This window comes from Patiria miniata, unplaced genomic scaffold, assembly GCF_015706575.1.
Source record: "Patiria miniata isolate m_02_andy unplaced genomic scaffold, ASM1570657v1 HiC_scaffold_18, whole genome shotgun sequence".
NCBI classification, from domain to species: domain Eukaryota; kingdom Metazoa; phylum Echinodermata; class Asteroidea; order Valvatida; family Asterinidae; genus Patiria; species Patiria miniata.
In genome coordinates, this window is record NW_024037056.1 from 8764564 (window position 1) to 8786693 (window position 22130).

At 39.4% G+C, this 22130-nt stretch overlaps 1 protein-coding gene across 1 annotated transcript; it reads left to right on the plus strand.

The window, feature by feature from the left end:
• The first annotated feature begins 575 nt into the window (after window positions 1–575).
• Window positions 576–20962, plus strand: LOC119724511 (G-protein coupled receptor GRL101-like). Its single transcript, XM_038195595.1, has 11 exons — window positions 576–618; window positions 1851–1922; window positions 3049–3120; window positions 4019–4090; window positions 5768–5839; window positions 10718–10789; window positions 13346–13417; window positions 14540–14611; window positions 15287–15358; window positions 15951–16022; window positions 16763–20962. The coding sequence occupies exons 2-11, from the start codon at window positions 1855–1857 to the stop codon at window positions 17988–17990; spliced, it is 1872 nt and encodes a 623-aa protein (XP_038051523.1). The 5' UTR covers window positions 576–618; window positions 1851–1854; the 3' UTR covers window positions 17991–20962.
• Window positions 20963–22130: the final 1168 nt, after the last annotated feature.

Sequence of the window (22130 nt, forward strand, 5' to 3'; positions counted from 1 at the left end):
GCGTGAGGTCCAAGAAAGCACGATTTTTTTCCAAAGTTAATAAACTGTTACAATCATTACCCATCCTACGTGCAGTCCATTATGAACAAAATGGAAAATGGAGGATTGTTTGAGGAGTGTATTCAAAAGGCATTAATAAAAACCTTGGAGAGTTGATGGTTTCTGATTGGTCGAGACTCGATCACGTGGCCGGTCATTAACGGTGATAATGGACCGGCTTCAAAGATCAAGCGAATAAATGGCCCCTGAACCAGCATTGATCAAGCTCCGTTCAGCCCCATGCAAGCCAATGATTGGTCAAAATATAGTAACAGTCCTGCGGTAGCTTTTAACAATTGAGCACTGCACATGCGCTCAACCCCCATCGTGTGAGACTGACGCGCGCGTACGCAACACAGTTGCTAGGGATGCGTGCGTGCGCGCGCGTAAGGAAGTTTTGAAACGACATCGTACAGCAGTGCAGTATATACTGAGGATGTTTACGACGAAAGCGTAGATCTACGATTTATTTTCTTTGAAACACTTCACCCACCGACATATTTACCTTTCCTAAACCAAGCATCTTTGTAATTCCGGACACAAGGAATGTGTAAACGAGATTTCAGCTTCCTCCATCAGGTAAAGATATGAAAACATTGTTGTAATTTGTTTCGCTACGGCAGCAGTTTCTGTTGAGTTTACGTCGTTATAGCTGTTAAGCTAAATATGGCCCATGAACATGAACACAAAAAAGTCTGGAAATATCGCTGGAAAAAAGTCACAAAATTGGAGCATTTTAACTGTTTATTTCGTTATAAAGGTATTTATTAATGGGAATAACAGTGTGAGGATCCGGTCTTCACTGCGTGATAATGACCGGGTGTGGGGGTGACCGCTGTTAATGGACCTCGACCACGACGGTCACCCCCACACCCGGTCATTATCACGCAGTGAAGACCGGCTCCTCGCACTGTTATTCCCTTATTAAAACACGAAACTACACGTAGGAAAACCACCAACCGGGGACAGGCCAGCGTGGGTTAAGATCAAAGAGGATGGAGTAGAAGAAGGAACAAAGGAATGATAAGCAACTTCACCCACACTGGTGGTCTGTCCTCGGCTGTTTCGACTTTCAGAGAAGTCCTCGGAACATTTCGTGAACTTTGGAAAAGGCGCGGTATAAATGTAAAATTATTTTATTAGATATAAATCCAACTAATTGTCATAGCGGTATCGAATCAGGCTACAGGAAGCAAATTTGACTTCCAGTGGCTACTATTGGAAACGAGGTTAAAAATATAGTAGATACATGAGAAGTCACTAGTTATACACATGCAGTTAAGGTAGGGGATGATGATGTCAAAACAAAACCAAGAAACCTTCTACTTCCCCGTTATCCCCTGACTTTCCGAACCCCTTGAAGCCGCTAAAGTCTGGTTAACTTAAAACAATAAGTCTAAAACACCGTGACTACTCGTAAAATGTCCAACCACTTGTAGTTTCTTAATTCAAACTTGTAGACACTTATTATTGAGTTAAATAACTCATCGCATGATTTTTGTTTGGGCTAGGCAAAATGGATCCCTCTATCGTCGCAGACCAATTATATCCTTCTCCTTGCACTTTGCGTTCATCCCACCCAACTTTCCCCCCCCCCCCCCTTGGGATAGCAGTCTTGTATAAGGCAATGTCTAACGAACTATGTGTCTGTGTGGGTGAGAGAAAAACAACTACGCATACACGCCCCTGGGAAATCAGTAACAAAATCATACGAGTTGAATTTGCTTTAATTTAGATCCTATTCACTCCAAATTTAAATCCTATTCACTCCCATTGGGGGCGTCTTGTTTTCGTTTTTTTTTTCCTCTCAGAAATATGAGTCATAACGATATCATGGACCTGGTGCCGGGAGTGTTCCGAAGTATTGCCAATGTGTCCTACATGTGAGTAATTAATCAGCTTGATGAGCTTCAATCCAAATGAACGTGGCCAGATCTCATTGTTATCAAATATCCTCCAGCACTTGTCTGGGAAGAAATATAGGAATGTGTCGAGAGCAAGACAGCACATGGAAGCAAAAAAATATCGATTGTGCAACTCAAAAGATGACAATGCATCAATTTGAAGCCGATTGGGATCTTGCGTATTAAAGTCACTGCGGCATCTTTTAAGCAGCATGGAGTTTGTATATTTAGAGTAGGCCTATCTAAGACAATTACATCGGAGTTACATTCGTTCTGTGATGATGAGCGTTATCAAATTCGAAAATGTCGAGGAGATCAGATGCATAATATTTCAGATTGACGTCAACAACAGCTTAGCAACTTATTGTGTACTTGCCCAGAATTTGCCGAATAACTTCTGTGATTTTCAACTTTAATATAGTTTTTAGTACGGTTAGCTGAAGTCCTTTTTGTGCTATTACTATTTTAAGTACGGGGTCGGGGCAGGGGGCTGGACACCATCTTGCAGAGGGGGTGCTGTTCAAAACCGAATTCATGGTCATTGACAGAGGACAAGTATTGCTATACGCGATCCATGGGACGTTAAAATAAACAGCTAATCGCGAAAAACTGGGTATTCGCCAACATAACTTTACACAAATATGAACAATTGACTTTATTTTAAACCCGCTATTCATGGTTGCGTGATTTTCTCCGATTGCCAACTTTCCAGTGGGTGGAGAGGGTGACTTGGCCAACGATTTTTATTAGGGGGCGGGGGGGGGGGGGGGTGCGCCCAACGCCCCCCGTAGCTTCGCCGCTGTATACAGTAGACTGTTTTAAACCATTCGTATTTTAGAGATCTACATGTAGTGCAGAAGAGAACCATTTGCTGAAAGTTGGCATTACGACGGTGACCACAACACCAACCTTGTAACAAATGCCACATGGTCTATAATGTTTTTCAAACGTGCGTTGCCATAACCTTTACATGTAATTATACCAATTTAACCTTAACACAATTCAACTTCCATGACCCGATATCAGCCCCAACACATTTTGGATGCAAAATTATGCATTAATTTGAATAAGCTTTTTTTCCCTCCTCCATCCATTGGATTTCAAGGAGTCTGTCTTACAACAGCATGAAGACGCTGAAGAAAGGCACATTTCTGGGACTGTCCCGGGTATCGTCGTTGTGAGTATTGTGCTTTGTTAAAATAAATTAAAAGAATTAAAAAAAATGGCTACTCAATTTCAAATACATTTCCCCCAATAGAAACAACCTTGACGCCAAAAAAGACGTTTTACTTGAACGCACAACCGTATGCTGCTGACTGACCGATTATCCCCTGCACACAATTTTATGGCAGAATCGGGGACATGGTAATTGGTAGTTCACTGAACCAAATCAACAACGGAAACGCAAGGCACTATTGGTAGTTCACATAACTTAATCATATCAACGCACGTGTTTTCCACTCGCAACGGTATGCAAAATTGCCTACGTCAAAAATTGCCTACGCCGTCCAAATCACGATTTGTATGCCCTCAAATTCTTCGGTTTTAAAGCATTTTGTGGGCCATGATCATGAGGATTTGTACAAAAAGAAGGGTGGATGCGTGCACATGACTGTGAGCTTGTATTTCTGTGAAATTTGGATGAAATTGGGCCCAAAAGCGCTTTCCAAAATGGCAATGGCCTTCAGGACTATTTTTAGAGGTGATCTTCTTCGGGTGGAAATTTCCCCCAAAAGTAATTGGATTACCCCCAAATATTGAACAGAAAATGAAAGATGATGAAATAAGCTTTAATTTGATACGTGTCTAGAACACCTCAGAGAGTTGAGAGTATTTTTTTTTTTTTAGTAATTTCGGAAAGTTCGCGTAATTACATCTAAGGTCTATGGCAGTCTATTTACCGGTCTGGACCTTGCAGAAGTACAAGTATTGACCTGGGTCAAAGTGTTAACACAATCCATCCAATGGAGCGCAGAGAAATACAGGCGGTGGGTACGAGCGAATAAGTTTTGTATTGCGCTTTCTGTTTCATGTAATTGGTCAGAATTATGTTTCCCCTGGTATTTCTTTTGCAGGGACATCAATAATGTACCGATTCGATACATGGAGCACGGCGCATTAGAGGGATTGACAGCGCTACGATCATTGTGAGTGACAATGTTAATAATTTCAAACGGTCTATGGCCTCCTTTAAAAATAGTTGGCTAGATTTGGAGCGATTGCGTAACTTGGCATTATTCGATTGGCGATTTTCATTTTAAAGTTTAATCGAAGAGCCTATCTGTATATATCTATAAATGTTTAAAATACGATTGCACATTCATGTCCTAATATACACCCTTGCTGTATTTTGATTTGGAACTAGCTTCATTCAGGCAAACTTTAGTACTTTTTTGATGGTTTGGACCCTAGCCTCATTTATCTTTATACCATTATCACTGAAAAAGTGTGGCGGTCATAAGCAAGTATATACAACCTTGTAACAGTAGGGTAGAAAGAAAATTCAAACTTATGCGTCAGTTAGAAACAAGTAGTACTGGTAATACAGATATTACTTTTTTCTTACAAATGGCGTTGGACGCTCGAAAACTGTTTGCATTGTGGTGTCCTGTCTGAGGATATAAACAATTTACACCAGTCCAAAAAAGACCCAATCATTTGATAATTGTCTGTGCTGCTTTCAATTTCATTGATCTTCTGCCTTATGGTTCTTTCTTAAAAGAGTAAAAGAGTTAATTTTTCGAAAGTACTTTGGACCATTACGTTTATGCTTATCAATTTTCATCAGTTACTAATAGCACAGAGCTGCTGGAGCGTTGTACCAACAATCTTTGATTTTGCCGCCTGACACTCTGAATGTAGTGGCCCGTACAGCATTATACATGCACTTGCATTAAGCATTATCCGCTGGTTTATTCATGGACGTTTGTCTGTCTTACAATGCACTAGAGTTTCTTAAAACAAGAATTAACAAGATCAAATGAAACCTCGAAACATACCTTATTACCATTAAACAAGTGTCGAAGTTGAGTCCATCACAAGTCCTTTCACCAGTCCAGTCACGAGTAACAGGGGGACACAATAACAAAGTAATGCCTTAAACTATAGTTACAAATCTTTTGACTACTACTAGTTGACGCTACAGGAGTCGTACTCGACTCGAGACGTTGTTTGGTTTTCCAATGCTTGAGATTCGTCTCAGCCATCCAGCCCGATCCTGGGGCAGCACGAACAGCCTGATCATGCTTAATTAAGGCCGATGGCGTTAAGGTCGTCTATGCATGATCTGTGAGAGGTAGGTGCGACGCAGGCCTCCTCCCTGTCGGAAGGGTTCTCATGGTTGGTTGTTGGGGTTCAGGAAGACATCGAGAGGCACTTCAGGTCTTTGCAGTGCATGACCAAGACTATCGTGTGATTTGAATCGAAACTGGAGGACTTCTGATGGACTTCTGATGGACTTGTGATGGACTTGCATTTGTACTTGTCTTAGACTCGGCTACAAAGCTTCCCCTATGTAAAACAAAGTGTGATTCTTTTATCTGCAAAATTTCAGATTGCCTCACTAGATTATATTTCCAACTCTTAAGAGTTAATTTTTCGAAAGTACTTTGGACCATTACGTTTATGCTTATCAATTTTCATCAGTTACTAGAAGTTCATTACGGCCAATAGCACAGAGCTGCTGGAGCGTTGTACCAACAATCTTTGATTTTGCCGCCTGACACTCTGAATGTAATGGCCCATACAGCATTATACATACACTTGCATTAAGCATTATCCGCTGGTTTATTCATGGACGTTTTTTTTCTTTGATTCTATGACAGCGAACTGTCGTACAATGCACTAGAGTTCGTTTACCCTGACACGTTCCAAGACCTTTCATCTCTTCAGCACTTGTGAGTATTGAGATTACACCTACGTAGAGTTAGTCTGCACCATGGCTTAGTACGAAAATCCGTTAATGCCACCACTTTATTTTTGAGAGCAGTTTTTTTCCAGAGCAGTTATTTTTTTCAAAGCAGTTTTTTTCCCCGGAACTTTACGAAACAAAGTTTTGGTCGCGGGCCTTGCCTTATTTTATGTACATTATGTACAACAACGATTACAGGCCTGATAGTGGAATGTCCCCGTTACATAGTCCGTGGTTTCCCAACAGCCATAGAACGCACAGTCTATTGTTTAGTAACTTTCGCAAAGCAGTTATTTGTTTTGAGCAATTTCTTCCCGTTGCGGTGATTTTTTTCCAGAGCAATTGTTATTTTTTTTCCAGTGCAATTATTATTTTTTTTCAGAGCAATTTGTTTTTCTTTTGAGAGCGATTGTTCACTTTACCACCCTTAACTCTGAATCTTTTCGATACCATGTTCCTGTAAAATAAGCTCATTAGGATAAAACTGAACAGAAATTAGAAAATAGGCACTTTTAGGCATTTCCGCTTGAAGCAGAGGTGTGGTGCTATTAATCAGAGAATAAACTGATTTTAAACGTTACACAGTTTCATGATCCCCCCTCCAAAAAAACCCAATTAGTTAGGTGGCTTTGCATAACTAAGTTTTCACGCTGAGTGCATGGGGAAAATCTAGTTTTTACTTACCTGCCGTGCGAGGCGCCCTTCCCGCTAGTGACCCGAGCAAGAGCTTCCTGCTCGCTCGTCCCCTCCCCCCCCCCCCCCCCGCCCTGTAAACAGGGCGCTGGGACACGCTGATGAGCTTCACAGAATCTTGTGAAGGAAGTAGGGGTGGCATTCTGGGTAATTTATCATGACCTGTGTATAAAGATATATCTGGCTGCAGCTGTTTAAGACCGCAGTTAGCCAATGCGCGCAAATGCTAGCCGAAAACCTTCTCATATAAATGTACACATTCTATACCGGATGTGATTTTTTTTTCATTGCGGACCATGTGGACAAATTTTAAGCGTCGAATAATATGCAATTTGACCCTTCGTGAATTCTAAACGAAGCCTGAGCAAGTGACGGGAATTCAACATTTACAAAACAGATGAGTTTGACAGATCTTCCCACATTACGCTTTTCAACGAAAAAAAAAACCATTTATGAATGGGAATAAAAGAGTGATGACTCAGTCTTAACGGCCGTTTGAAACCTTGCAAGGTCGTGGCCATGATGACTTGTAGGTTACAGGTCACCCAAATCTATCCAATCAGAGCGTAAACTCATCAGCATATCCCAGCGTCCTGTTTGCAGGGCGGGGGGGGGGGGGGGGACTGGGGGGACTAGCGAAGTTCTTCCTGTTTCACTTTTTTGAGCGGACTCCGATCTTTGACTGCATACACAGTTTAGGCGTCCGCGCGGGTGAAACGCGACTAGAAAAGAAAAACAACTGCTCTCGAAAAAACGTCTGCTCTCTCTACAAAAACAAAACAAAACACAACTGCTCTGGGGAAAAAACTGCTCTGACTGGGGCACTAACAGGCTTTCGTAGCTTAAGAGTACAAATTCATAGAATATTTAATTTCATTTTTATGGGGTCTCAATTTTAAAATTAAATTTATTTGTGTAAACGAACTGAATTGACAATTACGCATGGCGACTTGTTGGCCTTGATGCCAGACCTTTGGCACTATTTCAGTGCTCACGAACTGCTTTTGGCGGCCTTGGGCCTTTAAGATATTATGCTTTGAAAGTACACTAAGTGAGTCGTGTCTCTGGATTTCAATAGCCATAAAAAAATTTAATCCGTCATGTAATTTGTGTAATGTTTGTCGCTACATTGATTTCTCCAAGGGGTTCACAGAATTAATCGGATTTTAAAAGATATCAGGTTCCGACTACGGAAAGTGTTGCTTTTAAGGAACTCCCCGAAGTAAATTACGACGATATTAAAGTGTGAAGAAGGCTTGAAACCACGCAAACAAAAATCCGCACTTGTATCTTCCGTTGCTGTATATTTTAATCTTTATCATCTTCTATTTTCCTTTATCCTTTTTCGTTGATCCAGGGACGGATCGAAGCAGAAATAAGTAGCAAGGATTTTGGAAAATGCCTTTTTAGGACGCGTGAGGGCGCTAAATAGATTGCACCGTGGGGGAATTTCCTTTTGAATAACAAATTTACGCTTCCTACAAAAACCAAAATTGGGGTTGGTAACCCCTTCTTTGCCGAATGATCAAAATATAGCATTTTTTTTTCTTCAACGATTTTTTGGAGACGTTCACTTTTAGCCTATCCATCCAGGCCGTTACCCATTTCAAAGCTCATAACATTCAAACTCGAATGTTATTGAATAACATTGTCGGGCGACGTCTTAATAATACGGTGAAATTTGTCCCGGAAGAATTTCACATGCTTTTAGCTCAATCAATTTAGTCATTTATCATTTTAGTCATTTATCATTTTAAAGTTTAGTCAACCTATTTAAGTATTTGGTCAAGAATATTTGTTAGTACAGATTGAATTCGTCTCGGGTGTTGCCGAATGAGAGCATTCAGAGATCAAACTCGTCTTATATCAATCGCTTTAATATAGGTCTTCCTGCACATTTTGAAACTTGTTTTCATTCAAATTCATAAACGGTTAACTTCAATTTCGTCTCGAGAAGACCGGAACGCGCAAATGCTACAATGAATTTAGTCATTGGTCCTTCCACAATCAATGGTCAATCAATTTCAATATTTCTCCATTCGATGTCGTCAGATTTCAATGGAATTCGTCTCACCTGATGACCATCCACATAATGTTAGGATCGAATTTGTGGTTCAATCGATTTCAAGAAATGTTTGATCAAGTTCATCAGACAAATGCGCTCGCTGGTACAACCATGCACAGATTTGGCACGGTGTATTGCAAGACAAGAAATTGAAGGTTTAACAACCAATCCAAAGGACAAGAAGAAGAAGAACTGAATTGACTGTTTCTGAAAGATGTGAAAATATGAATGCATTTTGTTTTTCATAAGTACATAATTATATGCCTACTTATTTCTTGCATACTTTTTTTAGTTGCCTGTATATACCTTAATTATTTCAGTTGTTGACGCATAAAATTGTCAAAGAACTAAATGGATACACAAATAAGTATTGAAAAAGATTACACTAAATTTTGCATAATAATTATTACATGAAAACCTACGTTAAACAGGGAAAATACTAAACAGACACAAGCAAAATAAAGTAAATATGTTCAAAGTGGAATTGAACAGATGAAAACGTAAAGATAGCATAGAATCATGGGACGAATTGAATGAAATTTATATAACATTGATTGCAAAATGACGAAATTGCTTCATCTATCGTACGTTCGGCAATTGCGGACGACGAAATTGAGTTGTCTTTCACGAAAAAGTATGGTTAAAGGTATGAAACTGTTTGAACAAATTGCGAAAATGAGCGACCAAAGACGAAATTGAACATGGGGTATGCAAGATCAGTAATTTTCAAGACGAAATTGAAGTAAACCGTTTATGAATTTGAATGCAAAAAGTTTTGCATTCAAAAAAAAATGTGCGGGAAAACCTATCTTTGTGTTAAGTAAATTAGTCTTGTGCGTGCTAAAGCATTTTCCTTGTGTCTTAAATTAAAGCACAACTAGCAACATTCAACTGATGTTATCAAACCATGTAGGTGTAGACCATACTGAACTCAAAGAACCGCCACTGAAGAAAGAGTACACCGTAACATAAAGTAAATCAAACTTAACAACCGAATAGAGTAATTGTTAACATAAACAAAGGAAATGTTCAGAACTACGATGACCTTTATTCATCGTGTTACTTTTGTGTGTGCCTAAAATTGAGTCTAACGTATTTTTTTTTTATCTTTCTGATAAAATCAAAAGAAACAAAGAATACATTTATGAAACAAGGAAAGAGAAAGTGGAAAAATTAGTCGGGTCAGCAGCCTGTATACCTCATACTGAATATGTCTCAATGAAGAAATTCAACAAAGTTTTGACTGAAATTGTGTGGCATGAGACGAATTTGTTTTCCGAATAACTTGGCGTAGACGAGATGAATCGAAAACTGCTTGACCAATAGGTGTGCTCATGGTTTGAATTTGCTTGAACTAAATTTGGAATTGCTTAATAAAGGACGAATTTAAACATTTACTTTGCTATTACTCAAGAAAACAAAATGATGTGAAAATCACTTGGAGATGGGTAAAAAAGAATATTTCTTCCGACTTTTCACATCCGGCATTTTCGTTCCTAGGTCTCCTTGTTCGTTTACGTTTGTTTTCAAATCGCGTTCTTGTGAAAGAACGAAAATGTACAACGACGCGAAGATTTACCTACGTACAGCTGATGGGTTCTATATTTAGTTGGGCTGGCCTGAATGCAGTAATCAGTGGTCATTTTAGATGTTTTTTGTAAATGCTTATGAGTCCTTCAAGTTTATCCCCCAAAAATGTGTACCCTAAATGACATTTTATAGTCTCCTATTTAAGTTTCAGTTTTCACCCTATGACCGCAACAAAATTATTTCATAAATTTTCATCTTTGTACGAGTACAACGACCGAGTTTCACTAGTCCACATGCATTTTAGATTTTCGGAAGTGAGAGGTCAATTTTTGGCATGATATTTCTCTTTCACGTCATGAGATTTTTCAGTTTCCATAAAGCTAGTAACAATTTTACAAAGGCCTTTTTTCAAGTGTGATTTTCTTAAGAAATCAATGGACCAAAAATAATTACAAAGTTTAGATTTTTTTTGCACTTTAACTTTCCATTACAAGGGGCTGGAAGGGCGCCACCAGGGGTGAACTTTCAGGCTCTATTATTTATGCCCTGACTTCATGGTTTCATTCTGTTTTGCAGATCCATAACAGGTAATTCTCTGTCAACGTTACAGAAAGGAACCTTCCATGGACTTCACAACGTCACAGATCTGTAAGATAATTGATTGATGAAAAAAAGAGATGTTTTTGTTTTATCTGTCGTGGCCTTTTTTTAATACCAGGTTATTCTTATCAGAGTTAAAAGAACACACTCAGAATGGAGTATTTGTAAAAGTGTGAAGCAAGTTGTTGAAATAAAAAGAAAAACAACAAATACAAAAACTGAACAATAAACATGAAATCAAATTTGTAAGCCCGTTGGAAAAAAATACATTTGACAAGAGAACTTTTGAGACTAATTAAGAATTATTGTGGTCTCTTATCTAAATTTCTTGACAGGGAGTAGCTGCCATGTTGCTGCTTAAGCTACGATCTGAAAAATAGAGGAATTAAACTCGGGATATATTGCGTACTTATATGCCGTTGCGTTTAGTTTGTTCAGTATTCCACGCGTCTTATAACTAATATAGGTTTTCCCGGCTATTTTAACTCTTGTATCACACGAATTCCCTATATCGATACTTTAATTTCGTCCTCGAACATCGCCAAGCTCAACTCTCAATTTGAATTTCAAAAGGCCACCACTAGATTTCATTTAAGGTTCAGTATAGTTCAAACTGTTAGCATTCCGATTCGTCCAAAATCTTTGAAATTCGTCTCGTGAAGCAATCGGCGTTGAATTGAAAAAGCAAATTCGGTTTTTTTTGTCATTCGTTTTAATGTTTTTGTCGTTACATTTCGTCTCTGGTGACTTAAAAACGTTACCATTACAAATGTGCCCTGTCTTTGGACTTGTTTGCGCATTAATTAAATTGTAATTTTTAACAAATATTTCCTTATTAAAGGAAATTATAGCTGTAAGTTTTGAATTTTCTTTGACAATTAACATTAAAATCAGAAATTGAACTTTCACAATATGGTCTTTGCTTAGCATATGGAATTTAAGCATTAAGATCAAACACCTTCGTAATGTTGCTCCTTGATATATGTATATGAATAAAACAACAGATATAAGGTATGTCTATCAAAGAACAACATTAAGAAGGTCTTTGAACTTAATGCTTAGTGTCCATGTCATTAGTGCATATTGTGAAATGTCAATTCCTGACTCTAATGTTAATTGTGAAACCCAGAAATACAAATTCCTACCTTACAGCTAACTACTTTTATTTATACATACAGTAAATACATAATTCTTCAAATAAGTCTAAAGATTGGGCGCATTTTCTAATCGTATACGATTTAGGTCACCAGAGACGAAATGTAATGGCAACAACATGAAAACGAATGAAAAAAAAACGAATTTACTTTGTCAATTCAACGCCGATTGCTTCACGAGACGAATTTCAAAGATTTTGGACGAATCAGAATGCTAACAATTTGAATTATACTGAACTTGCCTTAAATGAAATCTAGTGGCGGCTTTCTGAAATTCAAATTGAGAAGTGAGCTTGGCGATTATTGGGGACGAAATTAAAGTATCGATATAGGGATTTCGTGTGATACAAGTGTTAAAATAGCCGGGAAAACCTATAGATCGGAATTTTTGGAAAAAGTAGTAAAAGCCAAAAGGTTATTGAAGTGACACTCAGAGGTGGCGCTACGGGGGGCATGGGGGCATTTGCTGCCCCCCCCCCCCCCGATCGTCGGCCTTGTCCCGAGTCCCCCCCCCCCCCCACGAAAATTAAAACAAAGGAAAAATAATGTAAAAGAAAAGAAAAATAGAAGAGTAGAGACTCGAGTCATTGAAGGTATATTTCAGACTGGAAACCATCGGAAATTGCCATCAAACGAGGGTACATGTACATTTAAACAGCGCCTCTAAGCGTCATATCATGTCCGGCCATCCCCAGCTTTTCGATGTTGCACCCCCCCCCATTTTTCCTTTGCCCCTCACTTGCTGTCCCAAATTTTAGAGTCTTGAGCCGCCACTGCTGACACTACTCCCCCCCCCCCCGAAAAAGGACACAGGCCTATTTTGGAACAATGGATGAATTTTCAATTTGCAGACAAGCCGGACCTCTTTAGTGTAAAGCCCGCCGCACACTAAAAAGCTAACGTTTTCGTTGCGGACGTTTTTTTTTCTGTTCAAAAGAGATCACTGAGTTCCTAGATTCCAATGCATATTTAATATTGGTCTATTCCACACTGGTCACTGGGACTATCTTAGTGACGCCTTTTTGTGATTGGAAACCAAATGACTGTAGGCATAACATGTACACTATACACTACAATAACGGCCAGGATAACTACATCGGCACAACAATAACAAAACGCAGACAGGTTTCCTCCGACAGATATCACAAATATCCCATCCTCCCACTGAACCTGTGTAGTCAATCATACTGAACAAACATACCCCGGGTTGCCCTATCGACTAAACAATACTGATTAATATGCAGTGATTCTTTAACTAGCCCAGGGATCGATGTTTGTCATGCATGATTATATGGCGGATTGTTAGAAGTTGGCCCGCCTCCCAAATGCAATGTTTGGCATTAACTGTTTCACCTGTATGCAATGTTTGGCATTAACTGTTTCACCTGTGTGCAATGTTTGGCATTAACTGTTTCACCTGTTGGGGAATGATATTTTTTCTGGCTCACAGGATTCTTGTCAGTGATAACATCTCAAAGGTGGAGCCAGGGGCTTTCCAAGGACTGGACAATTTGATATATATGTGAGTTGATAATAATTGATAAAGTACATTTTTGGTGGAATTTTGAAAGGTAACTTAAAAGACTAAATAAAATAAAGAGCATACAATAACCTACTCCCTTGTCCAGCAAGGGATCCCTTGTGGAAGAACGTCACTGACGGATAGAGGAGTTTTTCAAAATAGTTTAGTGAAGTGATATGATAACAGTGAAATGTTACTAAAAGCATACAAGTATATAGATTTGATTTTCCCCCCAAGTTTCAGGCGACAGCTGGAGTTTATGTTTTACATGTTGTGATTTGAGGATGTGGTCATGCGAATAGCCGTATTCAGGACTTAACTGAGTGGTTATCAATTAAGTTAAAGGAACAGTTTTGTATTTGTTTGCAACTGTGAAGCATTTGTGCAAGAGAAAGAAGTGTTTCATTTTCGGTCTTTTTTCAATTTTCTCGCCATTTTGTGTCCTGAGACAACCGGCCGAAAAATCCAAATCCTCAAAAGTTGGCCTTCAATGCGCTGTCTGTATAATCTTCCATGCTTCGTGCACTGCTATAGACGTTCCAACTATACCAATTCCCCCCGTTTTGTCGTTATTTCTTTTGACACAATGATCACTGAGATTTTCGCCCTTAGTTTTATTACGTATAGAAAAAAATATAATAAGTTGTTAAGACTGAAGAAAGAGAGGAAAGTGACAAAAACAAGCTTGGATGAATAGCATGGGACAGGGTTCTTACCCTTACATCTGCCCCTAGCCTGTTTAGGTCGTTGCGAATATCACTGTTCTTATTTGCCTAACACGAGTATGACACAATCCTATTCATCGGTTATTTGGGATACAAATTGACCAACCTTTGGGAGAATTCGCCCAAGAATGTCGGCAGTTGCTATGGTGACCAATATTGTTCAAAATACCAACCCATTTTCCCAACTGTTTTTGAGTGGCATTTCACAAAGAAGTGTTGTTGTTGCTGAATTTTCCTGGGACTTTTTCGGTCATTTGAAAAGAATTAGAATATTTACCAATTATTCTGCCCTTAAAATAACATTAGATTTATATTGTTGATAATAATGGTGGTATTTCAACCTAAAGCCCAAGTGCGTCATTCATGTTGACACGACTCAAACATCCTTCATTTCCAGGGATCTTGGCAACAACACCTTTACGGATCTGCAGGCCGATACTTTTGCTGGGTTGTCAAAGCTTCAAGTACTGTAAGTAATTAGTCAAACCAGGGAAAAAATTGTCTTAAGATTTACAGAGTTTCATATTATACATGAAAATAACCAGAAGATATGATAACCTGTGTTTTACATCCTGTGTTTACATCCTGTGTTTTACACCTTGGTCGATCTTCCGATCGAACCAAGGAAACGAAGTCTCTTTGGATGTCTCTTTCCAGCATCACTGTACGTATCTCCGATGGTGATTTCAGCCCAGTGTCTCTTTGAAGAAGATCAGTGAATGTGGTGGCCTGCCTCCCTAGGTTCAGATGACCATGAGTTGGTGGCCATATAGTATCAACTTCGAGGCTATTTCTTCAGGATGCGTGACACAGTGGCCGACTAGGCGTAATCTCCGTTCAGCGATTTTGTGTGAGACTTTAGGCAATCCGTCCTATAGCTCTGCGTTAGTACCACAATGATAGGAAAGGTCACCAAATTTCTTGCCAATCAACCTAAGTGTTCCATAACTATGGTAAGAAGTTTCATGGGGCTCATTGTGCCCACAGGTTCTGATGAAATGACGACGAGGTTGATTGAGTGAGGACATGCATTGCGCAATCATTGCACCGTGGTGCTCGAAAAGAGAAAAGTGGTTTTTCTAATATTGTTCATGTTATGCGTAAAAGTAAACTGCAGAATATCAGTCGTATTTTGTTGTTACAGGTGGATGAGTCACGTGCCATTGAGATACATTGAGCCTGGGACATTCAAGGGACTCTCCAATGTGGTTTCTCTGTAAGTAGATTCTTTCTTGTGTTTGGAAAGGAATTCTAAGCAGGATGATAAGATTGGAAGGTTTGCATGGTGAGGATAGCAATAAGATCAAGTTTATGGTTGCACAATGTAACAGATCTCTCTTGTGAGTTTGTGAGGTTCTGGAAAGAACCGTTATCTCCTGACGACGGGCAGAGCATACTGTCCAAAACGTTGAGTTTCCCCGGTTCTTTAACCCGCATCTTTTCAGAACCTCACAAACTCACACAAGAAATGTTTTACATGGGTGCAACTATAAACTTAATCTTAAGCAGGATGATGTTAGTAAAGTGATTGCTTATAGATTTTCTCCAATCGTTAACTGTCGTAGTAAGATGGGGATGGGGTTCGGGTCTTACCAGCGAAAGCCTGTGAATGTTTCCCCAAATGCCATCGGACATAAGTTTACAGTGTCCACAAAATTTCATCAGCGGATTGGCAACATCCAATATTAAAATGTCCCAACTCCAAGTTCAACCATGGAAGATATTTTTCCACTTTCCTGTGGGCTTGACACGTCCAATCTACGCACCGTCTGGATTCACTGTATATTTTACGTATTTAATGTCTACAGAAACATTCTACATGCCGATTTGGAAGCACCAACCATGGGGATACTCGATGGTCTTGACAACTTGGCCTCATTGTAAGTTCGCGTTTTGTTTAATATAGGTTTTCCCGGTTATTTTAACACTTGTATCACACAAATTCCTTAGGCCTATATCGATACTTTAATTTCGTGCCCAAATATCGCCTAGCTCAATTCTCAATTTGAATTTCAGAAAGCCACTAGATTTCATTTAAGGTTCAGTATAAAGCATCATGTAAAATCGTGGCTCCTGGTGTGCTGACATTTTCAGGAAAACTTGTATTTTGCCAACGCAGGTCGGCCGACCAGCGTTGCAGAAAACCTTTTTTTTTAAAAGTGCCCCTAATTGTTCATATTTAGTTATTCCGCAGTTTCTTTGCAATTGATAACACACCCGTGAAGGGGTACAAGCCTTCTAGACTGATTCTCTGACCTTACAATCCCCCAACTTAGTCTATAAGTTGCTCCGTTTCATCTTACGTGGGGTCAGGGAACCAGACTACAAAAACAGGGTTGGTTTTCTTAGATTTTCCAGCATCTCCGAACCCAAACGTGAAGCAAGTCAGTGTAACAATATTTGCTATAATATACTAATCCTCCAAATCCATTTATTTCTGAAAATTGCAGCAAAACCAAATATTGTACATTCCCTTTAAATACACTAAGAAATAGATACCAGTGTACTTATATAAACTTAATATAAACAACAATGCTTATGACCATATGCAATGTGGTTCAATGATGTGGCTGTTTTTGATAGATATAAGTTGCATAATTGTAACGATATTTTTTTGCAGGTCCACCCGTGATTACCGCCTTTGTTGTCTCCTTGATCCTGCGCGAAATGTCTCCTGCATTGGTCCTACAGAATCCTTCTCAACTTGTCAACGCCTTATGCCCAATACCATCCTCCGCGTGGCCATTTGGCTGCTAGGTATAAGCGCTATCTTGGGTAACCTCTACGTGATCGCGCAACGAGCAGTCAAGAAGGGTTGGCGCGAACTGACGGTTCAGTCTATCCTTATCACGCACCTGGCTATCTCAGACGCCTTAATGGGCGCCTATATGATTGCTTTAGGCGCTGCAGACCTACACTTCGGCGCCAGCTATTTTTTGTCGGCTGAGGCGTGGCGTACGGGCACATGGTGTAAAGTGATCGGCTTTCTGTCTATGTTGTCTTCAGAGGCTTCTGTGTTCCTTGTCATGCTGATCAGCATAGATAGGTTCATCAGCATCGCCTTTCCCTTTAGTCGTTTCCGACTGGAGGCGCGGTTTGTCCGCTTCACCATTGCTGTGTTCTGGCTGATTGCCTTCGCCTTGAGTCTGACCGGCTCTATCATGGCCGGTAAAATGCCTTCCTTCTACGGTCTATCGGATGTTTGCGTCGGTCTACCACTTATCACCACCCCAGTCAACCAGACCACTACCTGGACCTACATTCGTGAGACAGGCACCTACGCTTACAACGCTTCCGCGACTGGCACTCAGCCAGCCTGGGCTTTCTCTGTGTTCCTGTACCTCGGCCTTAATTTCGTCTGTTTTATCGTAGTTCTGGTGTGCTACGTCTTGATCTTTATTATCGTTCGGCGGTCATCACGGGATGTGGCTCGGCGGGGTAAGATGGCTGGTAAGCCCAGTAACGGCGTCTATGGAGGCGCCTCATCACAACGTAGCGTGACCTTCTCTAGGGAGGTCAAGCTAGCCAGCCGCATGGCTCTCGTTGTGGGTACGGATTTCTTTTGCTGGATGCCAGTCATCATCATGGGAATCCTGACACAGAGTGGGATGATCAGCGTACCTGAGGAACTCTACGCGTGGACTGTGGTCTTCATACTCCCAATCAACTCCTCGCTGAATCCCTACTTGTACACCATATCTGAATTGTGCTCCAAGCAGCGCAAGAAGTCCAAGAAGAGCACCAAGTGCATTCGCATGACCTGCACGCTCAATAGGTTGTCAGACAACGACCGAACTGTGAACGCCGCAGTTGACTCGGATACAGTGGCCGGCTACATTGGGCGATGATCTTAACGTAGCCAGATGTATCATCCTGGGAATGTTCAGGGTTGCCCAAACATGCATGCCTCTGTGGTCTCCTATTCATTGTAGATATTTGAACCTGCTGGGCTTCGCCGGTAGGCCTGTACGTGCTTGCCGAGCAGCAAGCCGCTATAACCTCCTGCAATTATTGTGTCATTTATTTATTTAATAATTTATTTCGTGTGATTTTACCAGGGTAGGCCCATCAGTTGTCAATGAACTGTTCTCCCTTGGGGCCCTGGATTATATGAAAACATGATATAATAATGAAAACAAATGACAAAACATACAATCGCTGCTGGATTAACAAACTCCGCGTAAATCTCGATGTCTTGTGCTCCCTTACCACGTTCTCAAATTATAACCCACCATTCCACTTCTTTAATGCATGGGGAAGAAAGTGGACTCTTCATTTCCACACTGAACCGATATATCCATACGAGACTATACATGTTAGGTGGACTTTTTATCTGCCAATGCGATACTGAACCGATTATGAACTGGTAGTGTAGGATGCCTCGAGGCTGCCATTACAGTAGTGATGTATTTGGCAAAGTGCTGCATGCGACTACAGGCCAGCTGGACGAGCAAACAGCACAGCACATCGAGCATACTTATATCACCTGAACCCAAGACATTAAGGTGAACGTATTTTGGTAAACACACATGCAAGAAGAGTGGATGCAAAACATCCATTCTTAAAAAAATATAGTATCCGCCTTTTCTGTGGAAAATGGGTACCGTTTTTTGAAAGTGGAATTATTGATTGACATGTTTGACAAAAGTTCCAAAAAGTGCACCGACGCTATAAAAAAGTAAATTTCGAAAGTGATGTATAATCGTCAATATTGATATTTTTATGAAAATGTGCGGTTGTAAACTTTATTTACTTCATTGTTTAAATTGCCAGAATCATAAAGAGAGATTTTGTATTACTGCTTGAAATTGATGTGATGCAGTTTATTTTTAAATTACTTTCAGAAAGTATATTGATATTGATATCATTTATTACATCATTGTACATGTATTTCATAGTTTTTATAGAGTAGTGTCGGGACTCTTTGGTTGGGAACATTATATCAATTCTTTGGTGTGGTTTCGCAACGTGTGTGTTAGACTGAAGCAAAGGCGCGTGTTCTTGGGCAGGGCAATTCATCTCGATGAGCACGGTGATATTGTTCTGTAGCGCATTACAGTATCACATTTTAAAATTAATGTATATAGAATAATTCTTAATCACGATTATAAGAAATTGTTGGGTGGTATCGCACCAGAAGCAAATCTTTATTTTTGTAAATATCTTTTCTAATCAATGACCTGTCGTAACGAACGGATCATGTGGTGTCAATATCTTACATGACGTATACACGGCTAGCCGATGGGGGCGCTATAATATAGCCCTAAAAATTAAACCAAGCATTGTAGATAATGTACATTTTGACTGGAGTAATTTCTAATACGATTTATTGATTTATCATTGTAACAGATCCGTAAAGTGTCATTATTCCTGTTCGAAGAAGAAAAGTGTAAAATAGATATAATATGAAAGAAATATTTTAATGTAGATTTGAAGCACTGGTATCTCTAATCAATTCCTAATAATGTACTGGGAATAATTATTTGCCTTATAAATAATTAATATAATGTTATCATATTTACAACCAAAGACAATGTTTGAGTAGCTTTAGACCATTGGAAACGTATTTTCAACTATTTTTCATTCCCCGAACTGTACTTTCGAGGTTATGTCATTTATGGAAGTAAAGAATCGGACCTTGCAAGGACATGAGCGTCTGAGTATGGTGACTTGCTTTCAAAACATGAAATTATTGCACGAGTTTTCTGTGCACTTGCTGTTGACAAAATGATACAGGGCCAATGCTTGTGTGCTGATATAGCACAAAGTTGTACAAAAGAAAAGGGGTCAGGAAAGTAAAGAATTCGCACAAAGTTGTCGATGAATGTGTGCAAAAGGAAACTTTCTTATAATTGATATTGTGAATAATTTTGAAAGAAATGGAAAGAATATGAAGAATGGAGGCAAACATTTTGTTTTGGGAAGAACAATGAATTTGGGGAGAACTTAAAATAAATAAATGCGTTCTGCAATTTAATTAGCAAGGTTGTTATGAATGATTTTTAACTATTTTGTAAATTTTAGCAATTTGAGTTTTCGTAGTCTTTCCGGAACTTTATCTGTCTCACTACCGTTTTGGAGGGAAGGAGAGGTTGTTTCGTTATTAAACATTTTGATCCATTTACAAAATATCTTATTTGAACAATTTTTATATTTACTATGGTTTCTAACAAGTTAAATACTGTCTTATTTAATATTTTACATTTTTTTCTCCGTCCTTTTTTTAACATTAATTTGGTATTTACAATTTCATAGTATTAAATCTTTTTTATTGTGAGATTTGTAAGTCATTGATACGCAATTTCAAAACTCACGGGTCGAAATATTTTTCGTGCTCCTCAGCTGGTTTGATTATCTTTCTCCTGACGAATTTTGAATCGGAATGATTTGTTTTCACCAACAAAAACTGTACATGAGCATGAAAGTATATTATAATTTCATTTTAATTGGTTTATTCGCAATTGCTAATTTTGGAATTGCAGCTGTGAACATTAGCCAAAAGTGTTGATTCGCCTTTTGCTTACACAAAATGTGGCCTATATTGCAATTTTTTTGAAAATCTATAGATATTATTAATCTGTTGACTGCTTCTATTTGATGGAGACAAATAAGGACTTTGAGAGATCAGTTAAAGCGTGTATGACAATTGAAATTTGTACTTTTGTTTATTGTAAAGGTAAATTCATTGGTTGTTCATCAGTATCTGTCTATGACATCGGTTGAATAATTGAATTTCCTGAAGTTAAAACCAATTGTTTTTATTTACTGGTTTGAAATTGTCTAAAATATAATGCTTTTATTGGCATATAATAATATTGGATGTAATTGGTATATTATCACATTTAGTGTAATTTTTGGATAGTTGTGATTAGCACATTTCACTTTGAAAAAAAACCCCACGTGTTTGCCAATGTGATCCGCAACGACAAATTGATTTAGTGTCTGTACCTGTTGACTTGCAGTATTTTAAGGCAATGGGCTGCGATCCGGGGCGGGGAGGTGGTTGGATGTTCCCCCAATAATTTCTGAGTGGGGGACGTCAATGGCGTTGTCCCCGCCCCAATAATTTATTCCATTGCGTATAGATTTAACCCAGAGTACATAACTTTGCACTGTATTTTTCCCAAAAGGTGTCATAGCTGTACGATATTGCTTGTGCTTAACCTTTTGCACATAATAAGCGCAAATGCCCCCCCCCCCCAAATGCTGACGAGAACTCGCCACCACTGGTAAAGGTACCCGAAATTCAGGCTCTGTCTTCGTCTATGGCTTCAGGAGATGTTAGGTCCCGATATTGGGAACTGCGGGTAAATGTTGGTAGGCTACGTGTTTCAGGAACATTCAATTGTATGATATGAAGCCAAAAGCTACAATAGTTCATTTTGTTTGATTCCAAATTATTCAAAAGACGAAGGAAAGGTTTCGAAAAAAAACCACTTTTATTTCGGATGTACAAATGATCCAGTATACATGTACCAAGAAAGACTCTAGCTGTATCGTACTGGTTAATGCCTGGTAACGAGGTTGACGTGACCCCTCTACCTCTTGTCCCTGCCCTCATGCATTATTCCACTGATCCCTTGATATACCTTCTAACACCCATGGGTGGCGATCCGGAGAGAGGGGTGGGATGAAAGAGACAGCTCCGCAGATTTTTTTGCGGCAATTTTTCAGGAGACGCAAGGAGTAATGCCCTCTAATATTTTCCACATATTATTCCCACTGTGTAATAGCACTAAGATATTACGCGTTCAACACCCAATTTGACCTCAATTCAAACAAAAAAGACTGCGAGGAATGAAAGTAAAACGCGCAATATGTACTGGTATGCAAAATACGTAGATGTTTGAAAAACGCTCCTATCGTCAGTTCGCGTCCCCCCTCCCCGCTTTTGGAACTTTCCACGTTCACGGTTTCCCCAATTTTGACAATAAAGCCACATGTAAAGCCCATTCCCGGGCTATGCTTAAAGCAGTGCAAGCTTTAAA

What these genes read in the sequence shown, in the direction of transcription:
- LOC119724511 (XM_038195595.1), top strand. Translation starts at nt 1,855, where the DNA reads ATGAGTCATAACGATATCATGGACCTGGTGCCGGGAGTGTTCCGAAGT. An exon ending in CTGTCCCGGGTATCGTCGTT is followed by an intron (nt 3,121 to 4,018) that starts GTGAGTATTGTG and finishes TTTCTTTTGCAG; the next exon opens with GGACATCAATAATGTACCGA. An exon ending in TTGACAGCGCTACGATCATT is followed by an intron (nt 4,091 to 5,767) that starts GTGAGTGACAAT and finishes ATTCTATGACAG; the next exon opens with CGAACTGTCGTACAATGCAC.